Source organism: Anopheles nili, chromosome X, assembly GCF_943737925.1.
Source record: "Anopheles nili chromosome X, idAnoNiliSN_F5_01, whole genome shotgun sequence".
In the NCBI taxonomy this organism is placed as follows: domain Eukaryota; kingdom Metazoa; phylum Arthropoda; class Insecta; order Diptera; family Culicidae; genus Anopheles; species Anopheles nili.
The window spans coordinates 3,358,272-3,368,412 of record NC_071293.1 but is presented as its reverse complement, the minus strand read 5'-3'; the positions used below and the strand labels follow the sequence as shown (position 1 = coordinate 3,368,412).

The window sequence follows — 10,141 nt, the reverse complement described above, 5'->3', positions numbered from 1 at the left end:
AAAGCATATGGCAATCTGATGAGCCTGAGAAGCAGTTACCCTAACATGTTACCTTACGTGTACACTATGCCATTATTCCGGAACTGGAACGAGTACGCGCATAATTTCCAGTGGTACCAACGCAGTGCTACATTTTAAAGCCACCGGCAATAGCTGCGTAGAATTCGTATACCCTACAAAAAATAATCAGGACATCTTCGTCGGATGTGGTTGCTAAAAGCAGTTCTTGGAACGGAGAGTTTCTTATCATCGGGAGACAGGGAGCAAGTCGATACGAGTAGGTTTTGTGAGTTTATATATACTAAAGTCCAGAGCTCAAACAACAACAGACTGATGCCGGGAACGTATGTGTGTGCGCCCCGGTCTTTCTGAGGTGAGGAATATGGCATCAACTACATCCGCGTGCCCGTGCCTTCCAGCTACGGGCCACATTCTTTGCTTCCGTACGGCTTCTCTCCTGCTGACCCTCGCTAGAAAGCTCGTTCACATTCTGCATCCCTCCCGCTGTCTATCTGTGCCAGTTGACAACTGTCAACTGACCGAGGGCGCCATATTTCGGGAGGTTTCAACAGCAAACCGCGAGGCACCGGTGTTGCCCACACCTGTGCCCTCTTTCTTTCATGCTCTCTGTTTTTGGCTACGAATGACTCGACATTTTGAGACCCAATCCAACCCGCCCCGACACCTAGGGGCGTGAAGGTCACGTCTCACAAGGAGAGAAACTTCAGTAACGCATCGTAGATCAGGCGCGGGTTAATATCCGAGTCAGCTGTGTAGCGAACACCACGCAGGTTGCCATCGTTGTGCGAGAGCACACCGTACTCGCCGACGATGAATCCATCCGGCGTCTTCTCCTCCACCCGGTACTTGCGGTAGTTGCGCCCTTCGACCACGTATCCTACCTTCGAATCATCACCGGAACCGAGCACTGGAGCGAGCGTCTGCACGACCGGACTGCTTGGAGGCACGTCCTCTTGAGGTTCTGTCCTATCTGGTCTATCCGGAACGTGATTCTGTTTCGGCACAAACTTGCCGATGGCATTGTGGATGGAACCGGCCTCCACTCCGTCGACGGTGGGTGCGTTTAGCTGATCGTACGGGATCTTATCCAGCTCGTTGAAGACCAGTCGGGCAGGTCCGGTCGTGGTGCTGATAGGACCAAAAGACACCTCCGTAGGACTGGTCGTTGTAGACGCCGTAGTCCCAGTGGACATCGCCATCGTTGTCGTTGTTGGCAGAGGGTTGATCGGCGAGTAGGCCGTCTGCCAGTAGCTGGAAGGTTGCGAGTATATCTTCGCTGGCTCCGAGTACACCTTCGCTGGCTCGGAGTACACCTTAGCTGGCTCGCCGTATACCTTGGCCGGCTCGGAGTACACCCGGGCGGGTTCGGAGTACACCTTTTCAGGTTCACCGTACACCTTGGCTGGTTCCGAATACACCTTCGCTGGCTCCGAGTAGAACTGCGCCGGTTCAGAGTAAAACCGCGCAGGTTCGGAGTATGTCTGGCGAGGTTTTGGTCTCGATGCACTCTTAAGTGGAACCTTCGATTCCCCTTCTGAACGGCTTTCTTTCGCCGCCGGTTTCACCTCCCCAGTTCGGTAGTCGGTATTGACATCCCGCCAGGTCAGCGTGTCTAGTGGTTTTCTGGAGTCGTGGAACGCACTGACAGCTTGGTAAGGACCACCCTTAGACTCCTGTTTGCGTTGAGTGCGATAACGCTGCTGCGTCGGTGTTGAAGATGCTACCGCCAGCTTTGATACCATCGCCGACTCACCTCTAGCCGAGTCACGTTCCTCCTCCTTGCTGATCGTTGGTCCTAACTCCTCCACTGAGAGCTCACTTCGGTGTGAGTTGGAGTGGGTCGACGTCACCTTCGCATATTCCACAGGTTGTTGGATGGCTTTGGCCCGCTTCCCATACCGCAACGTCCTAGTCGGAGGCTCCACCGTCGAGACGGACACATCCTCAACCAGATCGGTGACATCTTCGACCGTCGTTTGCTCAGTACCCACTTCAGCTGTGGACGACCGTGGAGTCGTTGGATCTCCGTCTTCTGTGACCGTAGTGGTCGACTCAGACTCCTGCACCTCGCTGACTACAACACCTGGAATCGGTGTTGTACCGTCCTGTCCGTAATCGTACAAGCGCGTACTGCTCCGGTCCAGGTCTTCCTGTGAGGTGAACAACGCCTCGATCGGCAGGATGCTGTCGTCTCCGGTTGTGGAGCGGTCGTAAAAGAAGTGACGGAACTTGCGCAACCCGCGGAAACCTCGCGCCGGTTGCTGGGGCGTGGCAGCTGACGCTCCTGCAGTCGGTTTCATCAGGATCGATAGGAACTCGCGCCCTGAGATGATGTCACTCGGTGCTGGGGCGCTGCCAACGCGTACGATGGCCGAAATCTGAAATGGAGGGTCACAAAACCACGAAGTTAACAGGCGTTGCGTCAGGATTGTACACCTCTACGACGATGGAGAAGATAATCCCCTCAGATGTGAAGAGTACGCGATTATGCCACACCTCGTGAAGTGCCTATCCCGCAGGAGTCTTCCCTGAGGGGATCTCATTTCCGCTTCAACAAAGGCTTTGGCATTTACAGCTAATCAGCCAATTAAATCTACCAACAGTGCTACCAAGCGTCGTAACAAACAAAGGTTAGCTTGTCCATCCAGAGATGTCCGGTTATAAAGTTGGCGTATTCCAAGGTTTCCAAAATTCCCGACATACGAAACCAACAGCCTCCACCTCGAGGGCTAGGCTCATGTGTTCTCTCTCACTCTCCTTCTCACTCTCTCTATCTCTCTCTCTCTCTCTCTCACTCTCCTCTGTCTCTCGTTTCCTCAACCGGGACGAGGCGAACGACCGCCGGTCAAAGAAATACGGAAAGCGCATCACAAGGAGCGGGCTGGGCGTTGTTTCTGGTTTTTTATTTCGTGCTACTACTGGTTTGATTGTTTTTCTACCCATTTTAGCACAAACACACACACACACACACACTCGCACGCATATAAGCGAAGTCGTTCCGTTCCGAATGGCAAAGCCCTCGATCGGCGTACCCAAGGGGCGATGCATTAAGAGATCGCTTTCGGTGGAAACAGAAGGTGAAGAACCAGGTGGAGGTGGAGTTCGCGAGGTAATGAAAATTCACGGTGAGTGGCGATGGCACACACGCACACACACACACACACACACACGCTTTTCTGCCACTTCTTAAAAAACCTCCGCCCATTCCAGGGCATCCCTTGAAGGAACCGCCAGCGATGGTCCTGGCTCACAGCCTCAGTCAAGCATAAACAAAGAGTTCGCACTCTCCTACCTCCTACCCCTCCGCCACCCACCCACTATCTCTCTCTCTCTCTCTCTCTCTCCTACCCTCCCATCCACCCCCTCATCCACCGGGTGAAGCTCACAGCTACGGAACGCAAAAGTAGAACGGCGCCGGTTGAACGAACGGAACCGCAGCAGAACCTCAGTTCCAATTCCAACTGAGCGAATGGTCCGGCTGAGGAGCAGAAGAGAAGCCACACGGAGCCTGAAGCCCAGTGCGTGGGAAAGAGACACACGCAAACGGGCACTCTTTTCGAGACCTCAAAGTGTAAAACCGACCAAGCCGGCATGGGGCAGGGCCGCAAAAAACCCACGAACGTGAAGCGAAAACTGCCCGAGGCGCACACAAGGGGCATAGCACAGCAAAAAAACGGAAAGGAAAATCCTGAGCCCACCCCCCATCCCCCGACCCAACTCGGGAGGGGGGAAGGAGAAGGATGGAGGGTCGCCAAGAAGAGACCGCAGCTGTGAGGCGCTTGCGAGCGCTAATTTCATGGCCATCCAAGGCCGTTCAATGTCGTTTCGGCGAGAAGCACACGCAACCGAACGTGAAACCCTCAGCGTCAGAGGGCCCCCAGAGGCCTGCAGAGTTACTGGAGGTGTTCGGAACTGGACCGGACGGTGAAACTCTGCACGCTTCTTCGCGTGCGTGTGATGGACCAGCGCGAGGTTTGCGTGAAGGGTCGTAGCAATGGCACCTCTTCTAGCGCGCAAGAAGTTAGCGGACTCCTGGGTAGCATTCAGCAGGCCTGCTGCTGGAAACGCCCGGACCCGGAATCGGAATGTCGGTGATCGTGATTAATGGCGCCACAGGAGCACAACCTACCAGTGTGTGTGTTTGTGTGTGTGTGTGTGATTCATTCGCCACGCCAGTGCCACGACCCGGTTCCGGAGCAACCACCAGAAGTAGAACCAGAAGTAGGCGAACGTGGCCTGGGGGTGGCCTTTGTGGTGGCCTTCGATGGTCCGGCCCCGGTGTTGGTCAAGTGTTGGCCACAGATGAATGGACAAACTAGCCCTCACTCCAGGTAATTAGCGACCCGAGGCGGGAAGGTCCTGCACGGGTGCATAACCGGCCTGTCAAGCACGAGCTGATCGCGGGGGCGTACCGTAATGGAAACCACCCTTTCCCGGTGGGGTGGCCCTGATCGCGATTTTTTTTTCGCGTGTTTTTTTGTTGCTGTTGTTGCAGCGGCTGTTGCGCACATTTTGCACACGGTGGCAGTTGTGACTGGACCCCAGGATGCAGGGAGCTGCCCGGATGCTGTATCAATGGAACGCCTTAGAGCGACATAGAGCACCCAAGCGGACACCCAACCACCCAATCAAAGCCTCCATACCGCCATGCCATTGATGAGCGTGCACACAAAGCCCAGCGGGTAGTTCTTTCAAGGGCTCGTTTCCCACACCCATGCCGAAAGGATCGAGCTGTCGCCGGACTCCGCCATTAATCAATTGGCCCTGCGAAAACCTCGAACACGCCGTGAACCTAGCGGGGAGTCGTTTCAGAATTCGCGCAGAAAGTCACTCGACCTCAGGAGTGAGCGAGTGAGTCGAGCGCTTCTGAAGGAGTCGAATTAGCGCGTGGTAGTACCTCCACCCGGCAGCTGACTCTGGCATCTCTCGTCCACCGGTGGGGCACGATCGATTGGCCCGAATTACGTCAAACGTCGGTGGCACGTCTTCGAACGCGATCGTTCGCAATCAGAGCAAACGAGAGACAAGCCCAGCAGAGGCGAGAATCCATTAATCATGACGCAAATCATCCTTTCCGGTGTTGAAGCCGTCTGACGTACTCCAGAATGCGGGTGCGGCCGCCCAAAAAGCGGCATGTGTGATGTGGAATGTTGCTCGAGAAATTGAGTGTCACTCTCCGTAAGACAACCACGCCGATGTGGTTCCTCCTGTCAAGGGCAACGCCATACAGCTGACGCCGTTTTTGTGGTACTCTCTCGACAGGACGGAAGGATTCCGCAGCGAAATGTCATCCTCAGCGGTGTGCGTTCTTTGGGACGATTCTTGAGCGTGACTTTGACTCCGTTAGGTTCTGCGGAGAGCGAATGAGGTGATATCGCATTACTCCACCTAGCGCTGCTATGCACGTTCGCCAATGTCAAGCCGGTAAAGGTATGCAGGCGTACTTCGCCACCGGTGTGGTTCCGCTATTCGAGCCCGTGGAATACTGGCCACATCGTTTGGAAACTCAACTCCACCATCGAGGCATCCGATGCGTGCACACCGGTCTCATTACGAGGCGGCCTTGCTCCCAATGGCAAACGATATGCCAGTGCCATGGCGCCAGCTGCAGACCTTCTGAAGTGTGCCCTCTTTTTGGGGGAGTTCTTTAAAAAAAGTTGTCCACCTGGTGGTTGTTCGATTAACATCCGAAAAGGACACTCCCATACAGTGTAGCGAACGAATTTTGGACTTTGTTTTCAGCTTGTTTGACAAACGTTTGACAATGCTTCCTGCTATATCCCAAAATGGCATCGAATTAGGGAAGTACACGCCACCCATCAATCGATCAACAGCCATTCAGCTACGATTGTCTCGCGCTCTCGTTGCAACCGATCGAACACCGCCTTTTTCGGTGGCTGGCGTTAATTCGGAGTAACCCAAAAACCATTAGATCACCGCGGCAAGAACAGCAGGCGGCTACGTCAAAAGTCGAGAAGGAAGCAAGTAAAAAACCTCGAGTAAAACGCCCTCTCTCGCTTACCGTCCTGGTGTCGTTATCGAGTGGAAAATCGAAAGTAACGAACCGCTGCTAATCGCGTGGAATTAATATTCCCTAGCCGGTTCGGCTGAGGCGACCAAGCAGCAGGGTAGCAGGGCGCTAATTACCATTTTTGCATCTATTCCATCCCCACAGTGCCCCCGTTGCGGTAGAGTGAGGAATTTTTGGGAGTGTTCCCAAGATCCCGACCGTGAGAAACACACGCGCCTCGCTGCGCTGGCCAACACCGTCTTCCGTGAGGGCGAGGGGGTTGATTATCGACAACCGTTTTATGACGCCACTTCACCTGCGGCAGATCCAGCAGATAAGCGTGGCATAGGTAGCCATCTCGCGGCGCCTAATGGGGGCAAATTAGCACTCGCCCAGACGTCTGATCTGGCGCGATTCCACGCGCGATGCCTCCTAGAGCAGGTACCGGGGTTACGTAACATCGCGGACAGGTTGTGTTCCTCATATATCATCGGGGAACAAGACACTTGACAGAGTTGGCCCGTTTCCGGGCTGGTTGAAGGGCCGATTTGTCTTCCAGCTTGGCTTGTCGGAATCCCCGCCAAGGTGCGTCACCAGTAGATGATGTCAGCAGCAAGATTCCGACCTGCGTCCCAGTCTCCAAAGTGAGTGTGCGTCAGATATGTGACCTGGGCCGGAATTTGGCCACACTCGGAAGGCTCTACCGGGTGGTTCCCTTTTTGCAACCGCAACTGCAAGCCGAACCGGGAGAGAAACCTGTATTTCCTTTCAAGTTCACAGCTCGGGTGGGTCTCAGCCCCATCGGGAGGACTTGCTGACGTGCTAGTCTGCTGGAGGTCTACGGAAGAGGTGTTCGGCTAGGGGTAGTTGGGGCAGCTGAACACGCCTCTGCGTTCTAATTCAACGCATTTGGCTCGGTGGCACAATAGGACGGGACCCCTTTCTTCCGCTCGTTTCCCACCCGCCCTTCTAAAACCCAGTTACAGCCTCGGTCCCCCCCCCTCTCCCCTTTTACTCCCCGCGCTCTCCACATCCGAATCGGTCGCATGATCCAGTTTTTTTTGTTCGACTCCCTTCCCGTTCAGGTTTGCAACTGGATTGTAGGTTTTTTTTGCGATCTCCTTCTCGCAGCAGGCCGTTCTAACGGCGATCGAGTGCTGCTATCTCGTGGAACGCCTTGTTTCCTGCTCTATATCGCAGTGTCACCGTTCGATCACGTGATCCTTCGATGATCCGGACGTATGACGTTACGATGCTTCCCGAAGGCTAGTGCTCAAAAACACACTGCAAAAGGGGTCGGATGTATACAGACTCACCACGGAGCCACGCGAAACATGCTACCGAAAGACGAACGGCAGCAGCATGACGAAAAAAAAACAAACACAAAAAAGAGACACAGAGGAAAACGGAACGGAAAGTGAAAGTCAGTCCGCCCGCGCCGTCATCGCGTGGGGGTGTCGGCGGCCCTTTTGCGGTTCGTTTTCGCATTCGCGAAAAAATTAAATTCCAACCAACGAGCCCACCCCGGCAGGCCAAGAAATGCAGCCTAACCGAAGCCCGGGTCCAGGGTGGATTAGGGGCCGGGAAAAAGGGCGCGGGGAGAAATAAGATCAAGGTTGAATACTAATTAGTTCGCGCGACCGCGCCAGTTCCTCCTATCGCACGTCTAACGAAAAAGGCAACCGAAGCTGAGCTGCGAGAACGAAAAGGCAGGAAGAAATAACGACAGTCACAAAAAAAAGCTTAGGTACGTCAGATCCTTTCATTATCAGCTGACCGACCGATGGAAGCGAAAGGGAAAACAGGTACCTGCCAGAAGCTGATGGGCGGTAGCACTGTACATTTGAAGCAGGTTTCATTTCAAGTACGACTAAATTCAAGTTTGGAGTATACGTCAGCGCTTGTCATTCGAGTCCACATCGAGAGCTCGAAAGGAATTGTAGAATGTCGAGTTATCAACGCCACCATGCGTCAAAATAGCCAACGGAGGTCCATCTCCATTCCCTCAAAGAACTTGCAGAGCAAAAGGAATGTGCTCAGCCACCTCTCGGAAGCCTCCAAGTCAGCTGGCGACAGGAAGGTCACGGCAAAAGACACGCTACGTGCACCTCCTCGCAACATGCGCAACTCCGCGCATGCTTTCACTCTCGCGTGTGTGTGGTCTAAGCTTGCGAGCAAGAATGCACCCGCCACAGTTACACAACCAACCTGAGTTCCGAGGTCTCCGGACGCACCCGATCGGAACCGATCGAAGCTGGCAGGCCCTTGAAGATGGGGAAGGTGAAAGGGGAGCAAACCGTGGCACCGCGTCTAGGACAAGGTTATGGCGAGATCCTCGCACCAGATCTCCCAGCGCACGCGGGTACACCTTCCGGAGAGCCCCCAGACAATGCGCGCGGGAGCGTCCCAGCATCGTCCGAGGTGTCAACCTGTCAAGCTGTCACTGGACTCGACCCCGGACTGGCGCTCCAGCCGGCACGGATGCACACGGATCTGCGTCCGAAACCACACGTTGACATTAGGAAGTTTCCCCATCTGGAGCGACTGCTCAACCGTCAATCGCTAATTGATGTCAATGGCACACCGCCAGGGGGCGCCGCGAAGGCCTTTCAGGCGTTACGCGCAGGGGGATCGGCGTTTGCTGTGACACATTTCTAATTCGGCATCAAGCCCACCCTGGATTGGGCGGGCCATTGACTCTTCGCACTAGGTGATCTCCATATCGGGACGTTCCCGAGGTGGGCGAAATCTCCAACACAAATGGCTGAGTCAGCCACGGGCTCCTTTCGGTAGTTCCCACGGATTTCCAACGGGAAAACCCCTGCTGAGTTCACAACGAGATCGCATGACGGCGAGAAACTTACCACGAGAAAGCAGACTATCGAGGTAACGATCTGTTCCATCCTCCCGTCGGTGCTCTCGGCGATTTGGGGGACGACTAGCAGGACTGGGATTTTGGTCCGTCGGATGACTCGGGAAGTACGCGAGAACCTTCCCCCCTCTCTCTCTCTTTATCTCTTTCTTGGTTGACTCCCCGTTGTCACAGACCCAAATTTTCAGAGGTGAATTTCTCCGCTTAGTGGGTGCTGTGCTGGGAGACTCTGCTCTTACGGATGAGCGTTGCTGAATGTTTCCTTCTTTTGGCAATCGAAGTTACTTCCCTTGCTGATGAGGAAGTACGGCAAAGAACTGAAACACCCCACTCGCACCGTGGGGAAAACTGAAGTTGAACGGATCCTTCCACCGGATGGCACTCACACACATGCACGCGCGCACACACTACGAATTCCACGGCACGTTTAAAAGGACACGACGGGTCCGCGAGATGGCGTGCTTCTTCTCAATGTCACGTCAAAATGTCCTGTTGTACGCTATCTGCGCTTGATCTGTGTGAAACTCGCCACGAAGCTCGCCCCCGTCAGGCTCGGTAGCCTTTCCGGTGGCCAAGTTAGAGTTGCTCCCGGTACTCTTGGGGCTGTATCAGGTCGTACCGGCGACACACGGCGTCATCCAGGCAACCGTGAAGCTGTTTACGGCACCAACCACAGCACATCCTGCGAGGATAGTTGAATTGCGGGAGATAACGAGCAGCCCGGAAGTAGTCGACTCCGCAGATGGGGTTGAGCTCGTCGGTAGCTGTGTTCCTAAGCAACTGCGTGGTTTGGAGTTTCTAAAGCTGCTCAGACCTCGTTTGATTGATGACTCCACTAAACGCTGTCCAGAATTTGAATGGACCCAATAGGGATCCTCAGAAGTGCGGAGTCCCGTCGCACGTCAGAGCAAAACGTCAACAGCTTCCGGTAGCTGTCAGATGCAACTTCCGGTCTCCTCGGAACTGTACGGTGTTGATGGTAGCGGCTAGCGTGTGGACGTTCCCGCGTTCCATCCAACCAATCGGTGGCGAGTCCTGCGAGTCCTGCGAGTCCTGTGAGTCCGTTATTTCCCGGGTCCCCCCCCCCCTCAAAACTTCCACGCGTTTCCCCACCGCTCACCGCTGGGGCACACCGGAACCAGCCGACCGGACTACCGCACTCTCGCACCCTCTCCACCCGACGGGCCTTCGAAACGGCTCACCGAAACCAGCGATAAGGCGGACTGCGGACTCGGAGC

General features: G+C 54.9%; 1 protein-coding gene across 1 annotated transcript; it reads right to left on the bottom strand.

Annotated features, from left to right (window-relative positions):
- Nucleotides 1-707: 707 nt before the first annotated feature.
- On the bottom strand, nucleotides 708-8,934 carry LOC128729192 (uncharacterized). The gene is made up of 2 exons (XM_053822848.1): nucleotides 8,896-8,934; nucleotides 708-2,399 (listed from the first exon to the last, which is right to left on the bottom strand). The coding sequence occupies exons 1-2, from the start codon at nucleotides 8,932-8,934 to the stop codon at nucleotides 708-710; spliced, it is 1,731 nt and encodes a 576-aa protein (XP_053678823.1).
- Nucleotides 8,935-10,141: the final 1,207 nt, after the last annotated feature.

Coding starts and splice junctions, on each gene's coding strand:
- LOC128729192 (XM_053822848.1), bottom strand. CDS start 8,934: ATGGAACAGATCGTTACCTCGATAGTCTGCTTTCTCGTG. Junction 2,400..8,895: donor CGATAGTCTGCTTTCTCGTG/GTAAGTTTCTCG, acceptor CCTCCATTTCAG/ATTTCGGCCATCGTACGCGT.